General features: G+C 39.0%; 3 protein-coding genes across 7 annotated transcripts in view; 1 reads left to right on the plus strand and 2 right to left on the minus strand.

The window, feature by feature from the left end:
* Positions 1 to 17,215, plus strand: part of LOC129753316 (echinoderm microtubule-associated protein-like CG42247) — a 128,901-nt gene extending 111,686 nt beyond the window's left edge. For 3 of the 4 annotated variants that reach the window (XM_055749134.1, XM_055749125.1, XM_055749143.1), the window contains 8 exons: positions 1,099 to 1,601; positions 1,665 to 1,814; positions 1,881 to 2,148; positions 2,542 to 2,679; positions 2,998 to 3,258; positions 3,325 to 3,745; positions 3,802 to 4,817; positions 14,757 to 17,215. In XM_055749134.1, coding sequence (XP_055605109.1) covers positions 1,099 to 1,601; positions 1,665 to 1,814; positions 1,881 to 2,148; positions 2,542 to 2,679; positions 2,998 to 3,258; positions 3,325 to 3,745; positions 3,802 to 4,355 — 2,295 coding nt within the window. In that variant the 3' untranslated portion in view covers positions 4,356 to 4,817; positions 14,757 to 17,215. Of the gene's footprint in view, positions 1 to 1,098; positions 1,602 to 1,664; positions 1,815 to 1,880; positions 2,149 to 2,541; positions 2,680 to 2,997; positions 3,259 to 3,324; positions 3,746 to 3,801; positions 4,833 to 14,756 lie in introns of all 4 variants that reach the window. The other variant, XM_055749119.1, reaches the window with a different exon arrangement.
* A 2,364-nt stretch (positions 17,216 to 19,579) lies between these two features.
* Positions 19,580 to 20,763, minus strand: LOC129738522 (complex I intermediate-associated protein 30, mitochondrial). The gene is made up of 2 exons (XM_055729742.1): positions 20,104 to 20,763; positions 19,580 to 20,037 (listed from the first exon to the last, which is right to left on the minus strand). The coding sequence occupies exons 1-2, from the start codon at positions 20,644 to 20,646 to the stop codon at positions 19,621 to 19,623; spliced, it is 960 nt and encodes a 319-aa protein (XP_055585717.1). The 5' UTR covers positions 20,647 to 20,763; the 3' UTR covers positions 19,580 to 19,620.
* Positions 20,764 to 20,973: 210 nt separating this feature from the next.
* Positions 20,974 to 22,479, minus strand: LOC129757768 (probable cardiolipin synthase (CMP-forming)). 2 transcript variants are annotated; one of them, XM_055755066.1, is made up of 3 exons: positions 22,346 to 22,479; positions 21,435 to 22,280; positions 20,974 to 21,375 (listed from the first exon to the last, which is right to left on the minus strand). In XM_055755066.1, the coding sequence occupies exons 2-3, from the start codon at positions 22,200 to 22,202 to the stop codon at positions 21,076 to 21,078; spliced, it is 1,068 nt and encodes a 355-aa protein (XP_055611041.1). In that variant the 5' UTR covers positions 22,203 to 22,280; positions 22,346 to 22,479; the 3' UTR covers positions 20,974 to 21,075. The 2 variants fall into 2 exon arrangements, with proteins under 2 accessions (XP_055611041.1, XP_055611046.1); XM_055755071.1 differs by having other exon boundaries at positions 21,435 to 22,221; positions 22,346 to 22,452.
* Positions 22,480 to 23,015: the final 536 nt, after the last annotated feature.

Consider the following 23,015-nt stretch of genomic DNA (forward strand, 5'->3'; position numbering starts at 1 on the left):
CGGGAGATTTATTATAAAATTGTTGGAGGTTAGGAAAAGACAGGTTAAGTCACCAAAATTGTAAGTGGAACCCTTATTCAATGAATTTATAATTATCCTAACCAATGTTAAATATAGTTTTAGCTTCTTTACCACAAATACTGGTGTTGCTCAACAAAGGTGCCGAAAATTAACCCATCCTTCCCCAACATCTATTGATATTTACGCTATGAAGATCAAAATTGGCCACTTTGAGTTGTATATTGTTTGAAAGGCGATACTTTTCTGAATGCAAAATTGTAAAATATGTAACCGAACTCGTCCGAACTCAGGAGATATGACCAGTTCGAAATGACTATTTTTGTTAAGTATTTTTAAGATATCTCGTTTAAACTTCAAAATTTTTATACAGTATATTCAGCAAAAGTGTACAACTTTTTTGCCTTCAAAACTCTCTAGAACATATTTTATAGGAAAAATCACGCGCAAAAAAGTTATGTTGAAAAAACTGAAAATTGATGTTATTTTTTTAAAAATTGTCATAACTTTGAAACGATTAATGTTACAGCTATGACTTCTTTAGCAATGTTGCTAGAATTGGTACAAGCTCAAAACTTTTCTCAGACAATATAGCTCTAAAATGGATATTAAAAAAGTTAGTTTTTCTTACTCACTACTAGGTGGATTAATCAATTTTTTAAAAAACTAATTTTATAGCCCTTGTGATGTTGGCCATTTGTCTCGAAGACACTATAGGTCTAAAACGTACCGTTTCGGCAGAAAACAGTTTTGATCGCCTTTTTTATGTTTTACCCCTGTGTGCGGCGGCTAGTCGATTTGCATACCACCCTCCCCTACTGTGAGCTGGGGGGAAATCGTTCGGGAAGGTTGATTCCTACTACTAACCTTGAGCTGTCCGCTATCCGATCGAGTTACGAGCCGCGAACGGAACAGGCGGCAAGACAATAAATTAAACTTTACACGCCTGTTTGTCGGCTCGTTCACACGATTTTGCACTTGCCTCGCGAATGCGCCTAAAGGCAGGCGATTGATTGTCTTTTAGAAAATATAGTCCATATTTGTTTGCTCATGCATTGATGTTTTTTTTAAATATTCCAGTGCCGTGTGCTACTGAATCTTCGCACCTCGCAGCCCTTCGAGGAGGTTCTGGAGGATCTGGGCCAGGTGCTGAAGATGCTTAGCGCCCGAAAGATGTATACTGCCAGTGGTCAGGAGGTTCGGAGTTTTTCGCAGCTTCGCAACGAGTTTGCCGAGGTAGACACGTTTTATCTGTGCAGCACGCCGACGCTTCCGGTGGGGGCCCTCGGGCCGGGTGTTCCGCCATCTCCGCGACGCTCTCGCTCCCGGCTTGGTGGTTCCGTGCCGGATGATCTGGGCAAAACCGCCCGGCAGCGAGCCCGCAGCAAAAGCAGACCCCGAGTGCTGTACGCGCCCGAGAACGAACTGGTGCGTGCTTCCTCCGACTATCCGCTGCTCGATTCCCTCAAAGAAGAACCTACCCGCATCACGATACGCGGCCTGCGCCGGACCTTCTATCCACCGATGCACCATCCGCCGGTGGATAATTCGCCGCCGGACAAGAAACTATCACTATTCTGGGTGTAAGTATTTCTGGATCTTGAACGAAAACAATCATAAGTTTGACCTTTCCCTCAATCTTCTAGACATGGTTATCGCGGAATCGACTCCAAACGCAACCTTTGGGTGTTACCTTCCGGAGAACTGCTCTACTACGTAGCGGCCGTGGCCATTTTGTACGACCGCGAAGAGGAAGCGCAGCGACACTACACAGGGCACACCGAAGATATTATGTGGTATGTAACAATGCGTTTTTAGAGTGATTCACCCTTCATTCTAATCGTTTGGATTTTCTCGTACAGTATGGAGGTGCACCCTTCGCGGGAGCTGGTCGGTTCCGGGCAGCGTGCCGGCCGGGATCGCAAATCACAGGCCCACGTGCGCATTTGGAGTACCGAATCCCTGCAGACGCTGTACGTGTTCGGCATGGGTGAACTGGACTCGGGCGTCCTAGCGGTGGCCTTTTCGCAGCTTAACGGCGGCAGTTACATCCTGGCCGTGGATGCCGGCCGCGAGAGCATCCTTTCCGTCTGGCAGTGGCAGTGGGGTCATCTGCTGGGCAAGGTGGCGGTAAGTTGGTAGTGTGGAGCCGATATTGCGGTTAAACTTTGGCGAAAGACGCCAAACTTTCCAATTGGGTCTTCCGGTCTCGTGGGTTGACTAATAGGTTCCGCTTTCTGTTTAACTAATGGCAAATGAAAGAGGTGTGAAACTACTTTGGCCGAGTTTTTCTTTTTTTTTCGACATCGCACCGGAACACTCCTCATTTTATCATGCAACAGTGGTGCAAAACACAAAGTTTTCCTACCGAAGTTCTCCAAACTTTTGCTTTTAGTTTCGTGCACCTTTGAAAAAAAAGAAAAACAGCAGTAGCCTACAACTTTTTACACGTATTAAGATTCCAAATGGAAAAGATATTTTGATCCCAACGTTCCCTCCCTCTGTTTGTGTTTGTACATGCAGACCCTGCAGGAAGGTATTTGGGGCGCCACATTCCACCCCCTGGATGACAATCTATTAATTACCCACGGGAAAGGTCACCTCGCATTCTGGCACCGTCGAAAGGATGGATTCTTCGAGAAGACAGACATCATCAAACCGGTAAGTATACAATCAGTAGTTCTAATAAACATATGTATGTGTGGGCTTCCTTGGTTAAATAATTCTACTGAATTAAAGCAATCGTACAATTCTAGGGAAGAATCATCCCAGTGGATGAAAATCCCAAAAAAACAAAGAATCCTTTTAATGCAAACATGCATGGTAGAGGAAAATTAACGATGCCTACCGGATTTCGATAGCAACTTACTATCGTTCTAAGGGAGAGTTTCCGATTGATATTTACTTTGATACAAACTTTAACATCCTTATAGGTATGTCAAAAATATCTAAATTCAACTCTCTTTACAATCAACACAGCCCGCAAGAACCTTCGTAACGTGCGTGCAGTTCGAGCCGGACGGCGACGTCATCACGGCCGACAGCGACGGATTCATCACGATCTACAGCGTCGACGCGGACGGAGCGTACTTCGTGCGCATGGAGTTCGAGGCGCACAGCAAGGCGATCGCCTGTCTGGTGATGCTGTCGGAGGGCACACTCATTTCCGGTGGCGAGAAGGACCGCAAGATCGCCGCCTGGGACTCCCTGCAGAACTACAAACGAATCACCGATATTAAGGTAATTTCTTTGTTGAGAGATATTTTTTGTGGAAACAGTTTTCAACTGCTATATTTTAACTTGCAGCTACCGGAATCAGCCGGAGGAGTTCGTACGATCTATCCACAGAGGCCGGGTCGCAACGATGGTAATATTTACGTGGGTACGACCCGGAACAATATTCTCGAGGGATCCTTGCAGCGCCGCTTTAATCAGGTCATATTTGGACACGGTAAACAACTGTGGGCAATGGCGGCTCATCCAAACGATGAAGTGTTCGCCACGGGTGGTCACGACAAGTACGTTGCCCTCTGGCGACGGCACAAACTAATCTGGACATCTTCGGTGGGCTACGAAATCATCTCGTTAGCCTTCCATCCTTACGGTGCAGCCCTGGCGGCGGGAAGCTCCGAAGGTCATTTGGTGGTTATCAACGCAGAAAATGGAGCAACCATGCTGACGATTCGGGTTTGTGGATCTCCACTAAACTGTGTAGAGTTCAATACAGGTAAGTCTTATCAATCCAAATGAACACACTTTAGATTTACGGAAATTCCCTCCTAGTGGGAGACATGATCGCCATCGGTTCTCAAAACGGAAGCATCTATCTGTTCCGTGTATCGCGCGATGGCTTCTCGTTCAAGAAGATCAACAAAATCCGAGGCTCGCAACCGCTGACTCATCTCGATTGGAGTTCGGAAGGTAACTTCCTGCAATCGACGACGGTGGACTTTGATCTGCTCTTCTGGGACGTTAAGTCACTGTCACCCGAGAAGAGCCCTATCGCCATGAAGGACGTCAAATGGTCAACCAACAACAGCACCGTCGGATTCTTGGTAGCGGGCATGTGGAACAATAGGTACTACGCTACGCCAGCCAACACCATCATATCCACTGCCTCGCGAACATTCGCCCAAGATCTGATCACGTGCGGAGATACCGATGGCTATCTGCGCCTGTTCCGCTACCCATGCATAACTCCGCGGGCCGAGTTCACCGAAGCCAAGGTCTACTCGGGCACGATAGCCTGCGTCAAATTCCTGTACGGTAATCACAGCCTGGTCACGGTCGGTGGTACCGATGCGTCTCTCATGATCTGGGAGCTTATCGAAGAATAGCCACTGTGGCCACCGTGGCGTTCAGGTGCCGCGCCACAATCCACCTCACCAGGTAATCCCACTACTCCCCACACTAGCCTAGTAGCAAAAAAGCATCATCCAGCAAAAGTTAATCCTCAAAAAGCTCCCAAAACTCACATCACAGCCACCTCACCGAATAATGTCAGTCAAAAAAATCCTCTCAGTAACGATAGAATCCTCCAAGATTCTAGCGCTATCAGTATCAATCCTAATCCAAATCAACCACAACCACCCCAACAACAACAACCATCTCAACCACCACCACCATTACAACAAACTTCTACGGTGGGTGGTGTAGGTGGTGTCGTCGTCGTCGGAAAACCGGCCGATGAACAGCGGCCAAGCCTTGCCACCATTACTACTACTACTACAACTATCAACAACAACACATTGGAAAACACAACTACAGCGGAAACTGCAAACGGTACAGCTGATCAATGGGTATTTATGCAAAAAGTAACGTGAATCCAAAACAAACAAATTGCAAAAACCCTCGTTCAAAATTTGTATCCACCCTTTTCTTACCTTACTTACTAATCTAACTAAACTACAAAAAAAACTTTTCTGCTCGCGCTTGCTCACCTGTCGCCATTGTTTTCCAAAATAACTGCCGGAAGACATCTGTTCACAAATTATCGGAACAACTACATAAGAGCCTCGATTGAAGTTATATCTGATAACACTTTTCGGTAGCATCAAAGGTAATTTGTGGACAGACAGGCCTTTTTTGACAAGGTCCCTTTTGCGTTTTTTTTTGTATTCTTTTCTACTCTGTGCGGCCGTATAATGTACCCATGTTTGCCCGTTTTTTTGGCAGCTTAGTTTCGTTTGTGTTGATAATCACTACTACTTTCTTTACACCGTATTTAGTGTTGACAGTTTCTACTTTATACTAATCTTAAATCTGATTTGCATGGAAGTGGTGCAACAATTTTCGTTCTAATGACTGTGGAAATCTCAGAAATTCAGATCCACTCTTGACTCTTGACCGCACAACTGACCTCATCGATAAAGTGTTACTAGAAGTTAAAGTTGTGCTAGTGATTGCTAAAATCGTTGCTGTTAATCTTCGTTCTCATACTCTTACCTATAGTTATTTATTTGCAGATACATGCTTTATGGTATCACATTCTGCCTTTTGATCAAAATAAATGTTTCCTTTTATTCAAATAACTTTTTTGGTTTATTTGGCTTCGTTTAACCTCATTGGTTCTTTCGACTTTCGTGTCAACTATTAGCCCTTTCAGACATCGAACTTTTGTTACTCATTCTGAGCATCGAACATCTCCATTGCCTTTTCTTCCTTTACCCTCATCGGAGGAAGTTAACAGCAAACTATTATTCTTCCCAAAAAACCATTTTTTTATATACTTCGAGCCTCTTTATACTTCTTGTTAAGCCATTGCAGGCATCTGAACTTGTGCTGGGCACCACATAAACCTGTGCTCCGTTCATTTTCGGAGCTTAAGTAGGAAAGTCAAAAGCTTGCACACTGGCCGGATCTGCCAATGTGAATTTCCGGTTCTTCAGTGCAATATACCGAGTATACCCGTTTACCTACGATGTCTACTGTGAATAAGGTCATGATTGATCCTCGCAGCTCAACTGCACTGCACTGCAACACGTTGTCTAATGTATGTCGTTACCAGCGCTGGCCATCGTTTTCATCGGCTGACTTTAATCCTTGGTTGTTGCTCGTCTTGCTGGAACACGGTTTGCCACTCACTGACAAACTCGGTTTTTCCATTTTTTTTTTATACGTCTTAATTTCGGATCATCTGTCACAAGAATGTCGTTCTTGGTCGCACCCTGCTACGTACAATGAAAGAGACTCCCGTGATAGAGACGCTTTTCCCGACGCGTTGTCTACTTTATTTGAGGAATTTTTAAATTGATTTCGAACATTTTCTGTAAATTTAACCTGATATCGAGTTCAATTTCTGTATTTTAAACTATCACAGGGAAGGCTTGAACTGTTGAGCTATAGACAAAGCAAAATTGTTTTATAGTACCGAGTTACAGAGTTTCTTGAAACATGCTTTTTTTCCGGGAATGTAACAGCAAGCTGTCATTCATCCCTTAAAACTTGAAACATGCTTTTTTACTCGCCTTAGTCTTCCTGCAGAAGGCAGACTACGCACTTGTGTGAGACGATCTACGCTCATTCCTCACAAACTAGGTCGTTGTTCTCTGCTTACCTCGCCTAGCTAGGAATCGGAAATGTGCCCACACAATAGCGGAGCGAAAGGTAGTCGTTATCTGTGAGTGTAAAGGACAGCTTCGAGGAAACCTCCCCAAATACCTAACATTTAAAGTTTTGTAGCAGGTTGAAGTTTTGGTTTTATAATTGGCTTGAGGAGTCTAATAAAACCATCGGTCTTACTTGGGCTTGTCCAGCCAGGGCTGCATCTTCCATTCATTGAGATATCCATTGTTTCACAATGTTGTGCTATTCTATCAGTTACAAAAAAAAATTGAACCCTCACCGCTTCTTATTAAAAAAACCCGATTTAATACACTTAACAGTGGATTGGAGCCTTTCTAACAGAGTTTAAATTATATTTGGAAATATATAAAATAATATAGAATATACATGATAGATTCCTTCCCTCTGAATCATATAAGTATGATTTCAGATATTCAAACACGAAAAATTCCAATCTCAATATAAAAAAATGATGCCTGATACGTTTTTTTGGGGAAAAGCGAACTGGTATGTAAGGAGCTCATTTTATGTATGGAAAGAATGGTATTTAAACAGTAGAATTTCCAAGATTTATAACACGCTGAAATGGTGCCGTGGTAGCAACCAGAACTTTCACGTTGCTGGTCACGGTTCGAATCTTACTGTTTTTTTATGCTTTTTTTTTACTGAATAAGTAAAACCAACTACAATATTGATGGATAGCCGTGACGCGTGCCCTAGCATGATACCTTTTTTAGAGCTCAACCATGCATAGAGGAAAAATTCCCACAAAAGGAGGGGAAAGTAATATGACTATTAAATGATTAATCTCATTCTGTAAACTAAATCTGAAATCTTATTCTGATTCTAAAGTTTGAATTTTGAGTTACAACACTTAGTCTAATATTTGAATATAAGTTCCAATTTCAAATTCCAGGTTGATCTTTAATCCAAATTCTTAATCAGAATTCTAAATCTGAATTCTCAATCTGAATTCTGAATCTGAACTCTGAATTTGAATTCTAAATCTGTATTCTGAATCTGAATTCTGAATCTGAATTCTGAATCTGAATTCTGAATCTGAATTCTGAATCTGAATTCTGAATCTGAATTCTGAATCTGAATTCTGAATCTGAGTTCTGAATCTGAATTCTGAATCTGAATTCTGAATCTGAATTCTGAATTCTGAATCTGAATTCTGAATCTTAATTCTGAATCTGAATTCTGAATCTGAATTCTGAATCTGAATTCTGAATCTGAATTCTGAATCTGAATTCTGAATCTGAATTCTGAATCTAAATTCTGAATCTGAATTCTGAATCTGAATTCTGAATCTGAATTCTGAATCTGAATTCTGAATCTGAATTCTGAATCTGAATTCTGAATCTGAATTCTGAATCTGAATTCTGAATCTGAATTCTGAATCTGAATTCTGAATCGGAATTCTGAATCTGAATTCTGAATCTGAATTCTGAATATGAATTCTGAATCTGAATTCTGGATCTGAATTCTGAATCTGAATTCTGAATCTGAATTCTGAATCTGAATTCTGAATCTGAATTCTGAATCTGAATTCTGAATCTGAATTCTGAATCTGAATTCTGAATCTGAATTCTGAATCTGAATTCTGAATCTGAATTCTGAATCTGAATTCTGAATCTGAATTCTGAATCTGAATTCTGAATCTGAATTCTGAATCTGAATTCTGAATCTGAATTCTTAATCTTGTAAATCTCATTTTGATTGTTTTGCATCACACGGTTTTCAACATTGAAATTTCTTTCATCCAAATTTTTTTTTATGATTTCGGATTTTACAACTTTTAATAGTATGGTTTTACCCCTAAAAGTATGCAGCAAACTTAATTTCAGAAAAATTGTGAAAAAAAGTTTTCACAAAACAAAATCGTGTTTTCATGCGTAATGATCTTTAAGTCATCGCAAATTTATCAAAAACTGTGCAAATTGGTATTCTTGGAGAAACAATTCCAGAATTGAAAATTGATAAAGTGAGGAGAAATTTTACGGATGATGAAAAGAGCGAAAGAACATTTTTGCAAGGAAAATTTATTAACGTACACCATACTTTACCTCGCAACATCCAGCTTCATCAATTTTTAATTCTGATATTCTTTCTCCATGAATCTAAATTTTTCACCGATATGCCGAAAATAAATTTACAAAAATTCTGAATCTGAATTCTGAATCTGAATTCTGATTCTGAATTCTGAATCTGAATTCTGAATCTGAATTCTGAATCTGAATTCTGATTCTGAATTCTGAATCTGAATTCTGAATCTGAATTCTGAATCTGAATTCTGAATCTGAATTCTGAATCTGAATTCTGAATCTGAATTCTGAATCTGAATTCTGAATCTGAATTCTGAATCTGAATTCTGAATCTGAATTCTGAATCTGAATTCTGAATCTGAATTCTGAATCTGAATTCTGAATCTGAATCTGAATTCTGAATCTGAATTCTGAATCTGAATTCTGAATCTGAATTCTGAATCTGAATTCTGAATCTGAATTCTGAATCTGAATTCTGAATCTGAATTCTGAATCTGAATTCTGAATCTGAATTCTGAATCTGAATTCTGAATCTGAATTCTGAATCTGAATTCTGAATCTGAATTCTGAATCTGAATTCTGAATCTGAATTCTGAATCTGAATTCTGAATCTGAATTCTGAATCTGAATTCTGAATCTGAATTCTGAATCTGAATTCTGAATCTGAATTCTGAATCTGAATTCTGAATCTGAATTCTGAATCTGAATTCTGAATCTGAATTCTGAATCTGAATTCTGAATCTGAATTCTGAATCTGAATTCTGAATCTGAATTCTTAATCTGAATTCTGAATCTGAATTCTGAATCTAAATTCTGAATCTGAATATGAGTTCTGAATCTGAATTTTGAATTCTGAATTTTGAATCCTGAATTCTGATTCCTAAACCTGTATCCTGAATTTGAAAACTGAATCTGAATTCTGCATCTGAAATTGAATCTAAATTATGTATGAGTATGTAGAAATGAAAAAAAAAACATAAATTCATTCTTCAACACGAGTAAAAAAAACGAGGGTCATAAGATCTTCATATAAATTCCCCCCCAACGCAGTTTCCTGTACGGCTCTGCATTTTGTTGACACCCGGCATGGCTTTAGACACTATAATTTCATAAATGAAATTATAATGTCTATAGGCATGGCGGACTCTGAAGGAAACGCCCATCCGCCATTTGCTGCATTGAAAAGCAAGAAGTGTAAGATATAAACACTGTTGCCGTATTTGCCCCAGCAGACTGAGAAACTGCCCAGACCACGGTGCGTCTTAGTAATGCCTTTTACCTATTTGAGTTTGAGCCGCTTTCAATCAAGCGTGCCGATGGTTTATTGGATAGCGCTTGCAACTTGGGATCTGAAGGGTTTTGGTTCAATTCTCGAGTTAATAAAAATATTATTTTTTTATTTTGATTATCTTCAATTTATAAATGATTGCTGGTGCTGCTGCTTCGAGGCGCCACTAGCAACTTTTTTTTATGCCATAATAAGTATGATATGTATTTGGTAAAGAAAACGGTTTCAACTATTTTGTTTTTTTCCCGTTTTTGAAAGGGTTGTGTAGAAAAAAAAATGCATTCTTTTGAGACTAAAATCATTTTAATTGTGCAGCCCAGTTTCGCAAAAACGTTCTAGACATTTTTAAAATGGCACATACAAATCCACGGACATCAACAGAACTCGTCGAGCTGAGTCGATAGGTACCTATAAAGGTATGTCTAAGACCCATAATTAATGATCTCTCAAATCGACCGATAACCAAACCTTTCTGTTAGAAAGGCAAAAACATCCAAATCATCAAACCCATCGATTCCCAATAAAAGTAAATCCGGACGCTGCAAAAAAGAAAAATACTTTTTAATCAAAACCACTAAAGCACAAAAGCTTAACGAAAAAATACATATCTTCACTCGAATCAAGCCCCGTTTTCATCATCACCGACTAGCTTTGCTCCGAAAGTGGATCGCACTGAAGGACTGCCTACAGGGGATCGTCTGGATGCAGCGCACACACCGGGACTAGTGTCGGTGCTGAGATCGACCGATCCGCGCCGTTTCGGAGCAAGATCACAGGTACACAGATGGGCAGGCCGTAGTGCGTCGCATGGAATTGATGTTCCAACTTTGTACTAGAAAGAATTTCAGAGCTGCATGAACTGCACCAATGTATCATATAACAGATTTCCACAGGTGCATGATATCCCCATGATCAAGCATTTGAAGAAGATATTCGGTGTCGATTCAAATTTTGCATACTGGTAGAGAGCACAACATCGTTTGTTTTTGTTTTTATGAATTACTTTCATAGTTTGATGTTTTTTTAAATTGATCTCAACAAAATCTTTTTATGAGAAAATAACAGAACCACAATCTATACTTGACTATGAGCGATGGAATCGAAAAGTTATTCTTTCCCTCTTTGATAATCCCGTAAGATTTGTCAAAAGTTAGGTTGAATTTTAGCTGCATCCCAATTGCACTAATGCAAAACCATCAGCCAAAGTTGGCAACGCTTTCATCGCCTATTATTAAAATAAACAAACAAAAAAATGACAATGTTACCGCAAGAAGGTCAGTTAGTAGGCGTGTGCTTTTTCTTCCACGTACACAGAAGAGACCAACGAAGATTTGACCTGGCAAAACTCCGATTTGTTTCAAGTTTTTAAGACACCAAATGAAAACATTCGACTTCTCCCATATTATTCCATATTAGGCGTTCACCAAACTTCCTATTACTGTCTAATTGTAGATGGATACTGATAAGAACTTCAAAAGAAAACGTGTCATTAAAAATGGGAATCCAATTCGACAAATGGCAATAGTTAGTTAGGGTGGTTGACGACCGTTTCCTTTAAGATTGATCCTGCATGTCTCTCCTTTTAGAAACCTAGCAGTAGTTCCAAAAGAAAAAACAGATAAATTCAGAAAATTCTCCCCATCAGTCACCGAAGCACTAACGGAAACGTCCGAGAAGTGGAGTGCCCTAAGCACTCAGGTCAAGGGCATTCTCGAGTTCCACAAAAACCACACCCATCCGAAGGAAAAGCAGGATAACAGTAGCAGCAAACAAGCAGGAAAGCCGGGAAGTTTGTCCCAAAAGTGGACCACGTTGAACGCCCAAGTCAAAGGTATTGTAGAGTTCCACAAAAGCCATCCCCAGACGAAAGAAAAAGGTGAAGGAAACGACAGTAGTGGCAGCAGGAAAAATAAACACAAACTGCTGGCAGCCCTGTCGCACAAGTGGAACACCCTCAACACCCAGGTTAAGGGTATAGTGGAGTTTCACAAAAGCCATCCACACCGGCCGAAGAGTTCGGGCAAGAGGAAGAAAAATAAGAAGGGAAACCTGGAGGATACCAGCGAAAAACCCGTTGACGACGAGAATAAAGATAGCAACATGAATGAGTGAGGCAGAGCTAGTAAATGTGCTGAAGGTATAGTTATTTTAATCAGAAACAACAGCAGGAAAATTGTAAATTTGAAGTGTAAATTAGGAATTTGTAAATTTGATATCATGAAATCTAGATTTCTTAGATTTTAGTTCTAAGATCCTATAAATTTTTCAATAAATTAAAAATTATGTTTATAAGTGAAAATCAAATTATGGGTGTAATTTTCGACGATTTTCGATCAATTTGTTAATCATTCTTTTTTGTTTAACTAAATTGTATTGCATGATGTTATAATTTGGAAACATGTAATTTTATTGCTTATGGCATGCTTTATCAGTTCGTTTTGAACAAACTTCGTTACCTTGTACGTACATATACGGAAAACAATGTATGAGAAAAAAAAATTAATATCGAATTTTCAAAACCGACCAAATAACTTACCATCTAAAGATAATATTGACTGTATCTAAAAAACAAATTGAACCAAATTCTAAACAAAAAATAACAAAAATGACTAACATGGCAAACATGACAAAAATGACAAAAAAATCACAAAAATAACAAAAACTACAAAAATGACAAAAATGATAAAAATGTTAAAAATGGCGAAAATGACTTAAAAGATAAAAATGACAAAAATTGACAAAAATAACAAAAATGACTAAATGACAAAAATTACAAAAAAGGACAAAAATTACAAAATTGACAAAATAATATTTGAAATTCGACTATTGTAAACACAATATCCAATCCAAAGAGAAAATTGCTATATACCTACAACAGTATAGATGTTTTGTGAGGAATCTGCATGATCACTACGAGATGACTAAATTGTTAGTATTTATAGTTTTGGTTTCGATAAATCATTTTTTCAAACATGCAGGTACTTGACTAAGTGAATTCATAAAACCTCTTGCGAGGCTCGTTGGTCCTCCAAAGTTTTGTCCACGTCTCCGTTATTCACGGTCCACGAAATTGATTGTAATGAGAAATTAACAAGAATTAAGGGGGGGGTAGGGTCTAACGGGTATAAAAAAACACCATTTTCACGATTTTTTTCTAGAGCTATCGTTCAAACAAATGTATTCTAATTTTTTGCATTATACAAAGCATTGTTAAAAGAACATTTAGTAATTTTTCCGTAGAAAAATATTGAAAAATGAGCCGGTGACGGAGCATTTTCGAGGATGCCTTTTAGAAAACAGGATTTGAGGTGGACACTGTATCTCAGCACAGAATCATCTGAAGTCAAAAACTCAGAGCAAAATATTTTTAATAGATGTTTTTCTGGACCCCAACGTTTTTATTTAACTTAAAAATATTTTTATGAAATTTTTGTGGCTGTTTGAAGTAAAAACTACAATTTTTCACGAAAAAATCCGCCATTTTTCACCTGTAAAATCTCCCCAAAGTAAAAAAAAAACAAAAAAGAAAAACGTTGGGGTCTGGTATTTTATATGTAGAAAATATGTTCCAAATTTGAAAAGAATCGGATAAGTAGTTTTCAAATGGCGATGTCCACGGACTTTAAAAATGTGCTTTCGAGAAAAACGCGTTTGAAGTTTCTGCTCTTGCTTTCTTGCAGTATTAGATAGGAGGAGAAAAAGGCCTATAACTTCTACAGTTTTGCTTCAATCGACTTGAAAATTTGACACAACATTCTTGAAATGTTTTACAATAAGAAAATAAAAAAATAAAAAAATAGATTTTTTTAAAGTGTTAGACCCTACCCCCCCCCCCTTAAACATATAAAACTTAGCATAACTGTCTAGCTTGCTCAACGATTCATGCACTTTACTTTAATTATCGGCTTCCTCTATCAGCATGGCTTAGAAATAAATACGTCCTTTTTTTTTGTAAAGAAAACTGATTCATCGTTATTTTGTTCATTCTTTTTACTAAAATAAATCAGAAGAAAAAACATGCGAAAAGATAGCTTGGCTTTCAGTCGGATTCGAACCCCCATTTTGTGCATCTCCAGGACTGTGGGATATGTATTGAATATTCCAACAGGAGACTATCTATCATACATGATCAAAATATTTTAGGTGAAATGTTGGCGAAATTCTCTTGGGAATCTATTTTGTCCACTTTTTTGAGTCAGTTTTCTTAGCGTGATGTTGTTTTGCTCGCTCTACCACACGAAACAATATGGAATGATTGGCATGAGTTAAAGTATACCAGATTTAGCTGTACCCACGACCATCAAAGATCCGAACAGAGCAATAATTGGGTCAATTTCGTTGTTTTCAACCAAAAAATTGAAGTAGAATACTTAACATAAGCCAACTGTAACCACCACCTTCAATTGGCTCGCAACAATATACTCGTAACATCTAGGTATACGTAGTTAGTTGACAGTAGGATTAATTTAACGAATTGGCCCAAACACCATTAAACATTGTCTACACCAACACTATTATATTGGCTATATTTCTCAACATTAACTTCATCTGCAAATTAAATCACCTTGATCTGAAAATTTGCTTCATCACGTATACGTATACAGTATGACACATCTTTCACGCGCTTTTCGGCTCAATTTGAGTAACTTTCATTTCAGCCCTACAATTGGACACAATAGAAAAAAAATGGCGTCCAACCATCGACAGCCGACAGCAACTGCCAAACGTGCTAACCTGCGATGATTGGACGCCCCCTGGTGGAGTACTGGCTTATCCATTTAAACTAACGTAGAACCTTTTCGTCCTCGTAACTTACCCGGAATCCACAAATCATTCAGGAGGAGGAGCGCCCATTTACAGCCGATGGTACCGAGGAGGATGAGCTAGAGGGAGACGAAGGAGATGACGAGGAGGATTCGGACGAGAGACGACGCCCGTTTTCGGTCGGACCCGGAGCGATCGCCGGAGAAGAGCGCCCGCGACGACTTCGCAGTCGATCGTCCCGTCGGGCTCCTCCCAGTGTCCGCGCAGTGGCTGCCGTCGAGCCGTTCCCCGCTTCACCGCTGGAGGATGACGAACGGGAGGTCGAGTATGCGGTTCTTCTTCCGGACTCGTTCGCCGTTCTAGACTCATCTTTCTGATAATAGTGTTAAACAGCAAACACGAGAAACACACCCTTTTTTGTACACAGGATACCTTTGACAGTAACCCATGCAGTTGTTCACTCTGGAAGCCAAGCTTGCTTTGATAGGTTTTCCCAGGTCATGAATAAACCATTCATAGGGTAACAATCTTCCTATTTAGATAAAAATAAAAGAGCAAAGCAGTTGATAGAAAGTCATAAAAAAATTCGTTCTAAACTGACGAAACAGTGTAAAGCATTTTCTAAAAACAACAAAGATCACACTCACAAAATCACCAACACGCGCACATTTACACTTACTGTTACGGTGCGGAACTTCTTTTACTGATTGTTTAACTTTAGAGATAAAAACAGTGTATATTGACATTTAAAACTAAACCATTCGACTGTTCAAAACCAAAGGTCACTGAACTGTCATAACAAACCCTTAAATTTGTAGACGAAATGTTATTGGAATGTTACTCAGAAAAACTACCGACATTGAACGATACCCTCACATCTCCCTGGCCCACTACCAGTTTAACACACCATAAAAATGAACAATAGGAATGTTTCTGTTGATTGTCCTTAGTCAGTTCCGAATGAGGCGGTGGAGTCACCTCTTTGCTATACTCATATTACGGTTAACTGCAAAGAAGAGTGTTCTCCAACTATGAGGAAGGTTTAGTTTTTAGATTAGTTACCACTTTCGGCAGATGTGCGCTGGAACGCACAAAACTTCCGCTTAGTTTTTCTTCGTCGTCGTTTACTCCTATTCCGGGAGGAACCTCAACAATGATACGAACACGAAAAGCAATATAGGTAGCATTCAGTCTCAAGTTTAAGGCGCTGAAAATTATTTGTGAAGAACAATGAGAATATTAAAGTTCTATCACACAGTTGCCTATTACTTGAGCTGTTTGAGAGGGCAACTCGATTACAGTTATTGGCCATAGAGTAGCACCTTGGATATCATTAAAATGAAATGTTTAAAACCACGCAAACAAGTTAAGTATCAATGAAAACAAGAAAACTCGTTCTCTTTTGTAAACAACGTCAACTGAGAATAATACTGCCAATAGTCGTAAGGAAACACAAGTTTTTTGTAACAGATTGTTGAAAATCAACCAAATTATGCATTGTTTAAGAACAAACAGATTGTAGGGAATTCTACCAAAACAAAACTTATAAAAAAAAACAAACAGCTTAAAAAAGGGTCTCACAACTTTGTAGACTAGGATAAATTGGAAGGTTAGCGAATATAATATAAAACAAAAAATTGAAAACAAAAAAAAACAAACAGGATTGGTGATAAATCTATTGTGGTTCATGTTCGAATAAGCGAAAATTTCTCTCTTAGCTGTAAAATTTGCTGGTTGTGATGCAAAAAGTATCTTCGTTGAGAAAAAAAAATGTTATGATTGATTGGTGGAAGAAAAAATACCTGTTTGGAACAGTAAACAATACTTGAAAGAGTAGTGATTAAAACCAAATCTACCAATCAATTAAATGTAAAACGATCGGTGTTCAACTTTGGAAAAGAATAAAAATTGAATTAACCGTCAGGCGCCGTAGGCAGATTATAATGCTCTTTTATTTGATTGATTCGTAACGAGTAGAATCGTTTCCCTCAAAAGTTCCATCTGTTAGAATTTTGTAAACAAAAAAAAACGATTATTTGTCGCTATTTCAGTGTAGAGAAACAAATCTGATCTCGAAAGATAGCATTTCGTCCCCCATTAATGTATGTATTTAAAACCTACCCATGATAGTAAAGCTCTGTACATTCAACAATCCCCATGTTAACTTTAGCAAGAAAATCATAAACTTGGAAACAGTCGAAGCAAATGGAACCAAACCAAACTCTCTACGTAAAACTAAAATGAAAACTATTTGATGCGACCTATACTGATGATTGTGGAAACAAATTGAAAAGGAAACGAGGAGGAAAACCAGAATCTTAAAATTTCTAACTATACAATACTCTGAAAAGTGGATGTGATTGACCCACGATTGAACCGCGAGCTAGCCTTATCTGGGAACCCTTTTATAGGAAAAGACACACAAACACACAACACATACACACAAACATAAATGATTCCGTCTGTAAACTTATCAAAACAAAAGAAAGAAAACATACCAAGATTCCCCTAAATAAAAACTATATTAAAATATTTGAAGCAATTTGAAAACGTTGTTTTTTTCGTGATTGGAGAATTGTGACTATAGGTCCTGATGTTATTTATTTTTCACCACAATTACCCATGTATTGTTTAGTTTCATAAAAAAAATTAATATTTTTTTGAATTTTGGGGTTGTTTCAGGGTTATTTCATTCTTTCTTATACTCTGGTACCAACAACGAATCAAATCAAGACCTATTTTCCTGACTGGGATGTCAACTGCTCGAAATCGATTCAAACCACTTCATGCTGGTTTCATAGCGATTTTTCCTACTGGGTTAAACTGTGGCCTCAGATTTTGAAAACAAGCGCGAAATTGATCAACTGTGATGCTACGAAATTTAAAACTCTTCCGAAAAATGATTTTCCTAATTTTTATCGACTTTTCTCGTTTTAGACAATCAAAAAATGAAAGTGATCTTTATTTTGGATCAGGTAAGGTACCTTTTTATATGAATATCTTTGAATAAGAATCATTAATTCATAAATTTCTTCAGAACCTATTTGGTTGCCTCGTTTCAGAACGAGATAGCTTTTTCAAGTGTACTTCCTGAGAAGCTCGGAACATGCATTGCGTAAGTACCTACTTAACATTGGCATATTTTTTACATCAAATGCTCTTAAACTAATCGAATAAAAAGAGATCGCAGATTTCTGAAGATTGAACTTCTTGGCAATAGTATTGTTGCAAAATTAAAATTCCGTATTCCATTGGATGAAGGTAATATTTTTTATATAAATGGTTTGTCAAAAATTTTGCACTCGTATTGGGGAATGGAAAATTCGGTAGATTTTTATTTTATTATGAGCATGACATAGCTCAGCTGACAAGTCAGTTGCCTCCTGAGCCGATGGTATCAGGGGGGGTTGTTTTATTATCTTAAACTGCATTCTGTCCATATCCAGCCGGAATGGATATAATGAAGTTCATGATGGTCTAACCAACGTCTCATGATCGCTTACTATTCTAGGCTGCCTACTCTAAACTTTTAAAAATATTAGAGATGTACCGAATATTCGGTCGGCCGAATATTCGGCGCCGAATACCGCCGAAAAACCGTTAAGCCGAATATTCGGCTCACCGAATAGTTGAGCTAAGTATTCGGCCGAATAGGCCGAATATCTACTACAGACTTGTAAATTTTTCAAATAATTTTGAATAATTTATCAAATATCCAAAAGTAATTATGTAAAAGCTACACAATCATTAAAAACTTATGGTTTCAGCAAAACATATATGGTTTAACCGTGTATCTTTCACTGTAGATCGTTCAGGAGAATGCTGACAAGTGTCTCTTTATACTTTGATTATAGTTTATTTCAGATTTCCTGGATATATTCAGGCTTGCCCTTAAATCCAGTAAAGAATCCAGATAAGTCAAATCTGGCCTGGATGTCCAGATATTGTTTACAACTTCCCGAGTTTTGCTCGGGTTTATTCAGATTATTTACTAAATCAAATAAAAAACTCAAATTCCTCTTTAAAATTCTTTAGATTTTGTGTTCAATAACGATTTTTCAAAAATTTGAAAACATACATAATTTTTGAACTTTTTTATTTTCAACAATCGTCCTGAATGCCTGACCGTGTGGATACGTGTGGTTGAAAGTATGGTATGCTTAAGGTTAAAGATCATCTATCTTTTCAACAACTATTTTGAAAATACCTTGCTAAAATTCGACCTTCATTTAATTCAATATCAGAGAAGCAATTTCAAATAGCTTGGCACCTGTTTCGACATGTTTTACACCAGATTTCATAGGAACGCAATCTCTTTGGTGATAAACGCCCTAGAAGCGACGAATCAGAAAGGCACCTGCTGAGGGTAAAAGTTTAAGGCTTAAAACCCTCTTTGAATAAACGTACAACAATAAAAAAGACCCCTTCTTAAAAAATATCTTGTAAAATACATCATCCGATGACATCATCTGGTTGAGAATAATCGACTTAAAACATGAGGGGCATTAATATGGAAGAAATAGAAAGCATTGAAATAATCGCTTACGTTTTTTTTTTTCAATAAAAACTCAATAGAATATTCCACCGAATATTCGGCCGAATATTCGTTTAGCCGAATAGTTGAAAAGGTCAATATTCGGTATTCGGCCGTTCGCCGAATACCACTATTCGGTACATCTCTAAAAAATATTCTTCTCCAAAGTATCTCTAATTTTCATTTCCAGTGTCAGCTCCTCGAGCTATTTAAACGTCACAAAAAAGACAATTTGATTACAAATATTTTACCACATCTTCAGAAACGATACTGAATAGTACTACGCTAGAAAACTCATTTGTGTTTGCTCGCTTAAAAATTTCGTCAAATCAGTAAAAGGTATCATAAAATTTTCAGAAAGCGTATTTTTGGTAACAAAAAAATTGTTTATTTGGAACAACTTTTCACGTGCCCACGATATACTTCTGTTGTTTATACATCTCATAAGCGAATTCCTCTGTATGCGACGGATCGTATTCCACCCCTATATAATCGAATTCCAGCCGAAACTGTCCGTCATGACCTCCGCGTGAACCCACCGAAAAACCTATGTTACTGATCCTGTTCAAAGGAATCGGCGCCTGACTGTCTTGCACGCGTCCCTTCGATGAGAGGAAAAATTTACTGAATGGAATCCGTGCGGTCTGCCAATGTGGACCCCCGCGTGTGTACAGCACATAATGATACACATCATTCCACAAGATGTCGTAATAGCCCTCGGAAGCCAAATTGATCAGGTAAGTTCGACCGTCTCCCCGCACTTTCAAAACCAAAGTGTTGTACTGTTCCCATTCGAAGAAGGCATCCCGTTTAAAAGATTTCTGCAATTAAATTAAAGATGCTCAAAGTTATAACTATTTACCGAATTTAATCTCTGAATAAGTTACCCGTATCCTCTGGCTGCGAATATTCGCGTATCCGGCCTTTTTGATCCGCCCGTCCTTCGGAGCACGCGACTCCAGTTTGCCGTGGAACAATCCGAACCCAGCCGGGCTAAGTTCGAAATTGGCTTCCGAGAAGCCTTCACCATGGTCTCGGTCACTCGTCACTACCCACCGGTCCAGATCCGGTTGGCTTTCGAAGTTGAACACCACATCCGTTTCACCCGGACGAAATACCACCAGAGGATCGCAGGCCAACTTTTCGCGCCACTCCTGTTCGAACATGGCAAACTCTTTCCTCAGCTCCCGGAGGCCATCGAGCAGCATCTGTTTGCGGGAGACCGGCGGTTTGTTTTTGTCCCCGTAGCCACCTTTGCGATCCCGCTCCCAGAATAGGTTCTGCGATAACACTACCGGAAGTGGCGAGATGCCATTTCGAGGTTTTAAACCGATGCTATTCGAATGATTTAACAGGTGCGAATAAAAGCGTTGAAGCGTAAATTTGCCAGTCACATTTAAAGCTAGAAATTGACGGGTGAGGGACAACATTTTGATCACTTTTTTAAACCGACATGGTGCAATTCCTCCAGGAAACGGTGCTTAACCGGGATCGGTGCCGATTTGCGGGATCAACGTACGGTGTTGTGTAATGAACTGTTTGTTATTATTGTGAATGATCGTGGAATGGAATAAAATGGACAAAAACATTTACATTCTACACGCTTAAGAAAATTTAAACATGTTCAAGTAAAAAATAAGATTTTCAAACTTCTGGGTACTTTAAAAAACGTGATATTTGGAATATAAATTTGAATATGTCAAACATATAATGAATAGTTCATAATTTTACACTAATAATTAATCAAACAGCATACATTCAATTCGGTATCTGACTTAGCTATAATTTTCGATTGAATAATAACTTTATTTTCACCGATCGTTAATGTACATTTGATGCTCAGGACAGATGGTCCGGTTTTATTTTTTCAACGAATTCTTTGCCGATTGATGTTGTTTTTGCTGTTGCTCGTGCTGTTGTTTCTTCAAAATTTTGTATGTATCTTTGTTAAGGATATAGCTCAAGGCGGCGGCCACCGTTGTCGCACCCGTCAGATACCACAGGGCGTGCAAGTACGGATGATCCAGATAGTTCCAAACGGGTGCCCCCAGGGTGATGGCAACTGTGGCCAACTGAACGGCAGTGTTGACTTTGCTCACGAAGGTAGGCTCCAGCTGAGCGGTGGCGTGCGTCACGTCAAAGTACCGCGAAAGAGTGCGCTGAAGTGCAAAAATGCCCATTAATAGAAAATCTTAGTTAAAGGTTGATTGTAACAAACCGGCTGAGGTAGGCTGATGTACCGAATAACAAAACCGGCCGCGATCAAGAACACATCGCGGAAAATGATCATTCCCGACAGCCACAGGGGTAACAAATCCACGTAGCTCATCGAAACTACCAGCGTCCCGAGCAAGATTTTGTCTGCCAGTGGATCCAGGAAGGAACCCAATCGGCTTGCTTGGCTTGGCCAGTGTCGTGCAATAAAACCGTCGGCCAGATCCGTTAACCCTGCTACCACCAACATTCCCATGGCAAGCGAAAAGTCAGACTGTACTATCACATACCCCAGATAGGGAGACATGATGATTCGACCGATGCAGAGGAAATTTGGAATTGTAGCGACATTCTCCCGTTCGATGACCTCTTCTACTCGCTCTTTAACTTTATCCTTGCGCGTTCGAATATCATGAATCAGCACATCTTTCTTATCTTTCAGCAATTGCTTATTCTTCTGGAGCACATTTTGGATTATTTCGCTTCCTTCGACAGATTTGATCTGAAAACCTTCTTCTTTCTTCAATGAAGACGAATAGCACTTGTAGAAAGCTGGCCCCAAAATATTGCGGGTGGGTCCGAGCCTCTGATCACCCTGAACGGAAGGTAAATTTTGGTGATAGTGGTACTTTTTTGTTGGACTGAAAAGCAATTGCACCGGGGCCCGGCGATACTGCCGCAGATGTGCTGCTATTGTCGACAGTAGCGGACCGCTGTTTATTTCACCTAGCAGTAGCTTGCCCGGTACCAGGAGGCCATTGTACAGCAACATGCTCCAGCAGAGATGTTTACTTTAGAACCAAATTTGAATAGAAAACAAAAATTCCTTGTTGGGTTAGACCAGCTGAAACTAATAATGGCAGAGAAAAATCTTTGAGATTGGGCCAATAAATTTCTACGCTCTTGGAAACATACCATTTTGTTGTTGAGCTCAGACTGGCGTGTGCCGGAAGCCGATGTAGTCCGTAAAATCCGAGTTAAAAAATTGTCCGCACTTCGCCGTATTTTTACATAATTTTCCGAACAATGCGAATAACAAGACCAAAAGAGAACAAACGAGAATGACAGATCGGCGACGACCCATGCAGCAAAATTTTTCGGTCTGCAAAATGAACTCATACACTGAAAATAACACTTAAATCGTAATTGAATGATATCCAGCACAAGGAGCTGTTTGAATTTTTTCAACATAATGTTATAAAATAAATTGCTCATTGACGATGAAGTCACTGAGTTAATGTGATGGCTTGGCGTATGCGCGAGTGAGATGGAGATCAAGTTTTCGTCAGTTTATCTAATGGTGTATTTTTTTTTTTTGATTCCGGATTTGGCTCTGGAACCGTCCGAATAAAAAAACGACTTTCGGGTTTTGAGTTATTCCATACGTAGGTGTGTGTGAGAACGAGCGCTATGTTTACATGCATCTGTCATTTTGTTCTCCCTTCTGAATTTCTTCACTCGGTTCTTCATATCCGGATTGCCTTTTTTCGTGTCCAGATTGCACTGGACAGCAGATAATACGATTTTGCTTGGCTGAGAGGTTCAAAATCGCGGCAATAATCATTTTCCCGTTCATTATTTCAAC

This window comes from Uranotaenia lowii, chromosome 1, assembly GCF_029784155.1.
Source record: "Uranotaenia lowii strain MFRU-FL chromosome 1, ASM2978415v1, whole genome shotgun sequence".
Lineage (NCBI taxonomy): Eukaryota > Metazoa > Arthropoda > Insecta > Diptera > Culicidae > Uranotaenia > Uranotaenia lowii.

Excerpts from the sequence above, each read along its gene's own strand:
- LOC129738522 (XM_055729742.1), bottom strand. The coding sequence starts at position 20,646 with ATGTTGTCCCTCACCCGTCAATTTCTAGCTTTAAATGTGACTGGCAAA. Across the intron at positions 20,038-20,103 it reads TTCGCAGCCAGAGGATACGG|AAATCTTTTAAACGGGATGC; the intron begins GTAACTTATTCA and ends ATTTAATTGCAG.
- LOC129757768 (XM_055755066.1), bottom strand. The coding sequence starts at position 22,202 with ATGTTGCTGTACAATGGCCTCCTGGTACCGGGCAAGCTACTGCTAGGT. Across the intron at positions 21,376-21,434 it reads ACATCAGCCTACCTCAGCCG|CGCACTCTTTCGCGGTACTT; the intron begins GTTTGTTACAAT and ends TTTGCACTTCAG.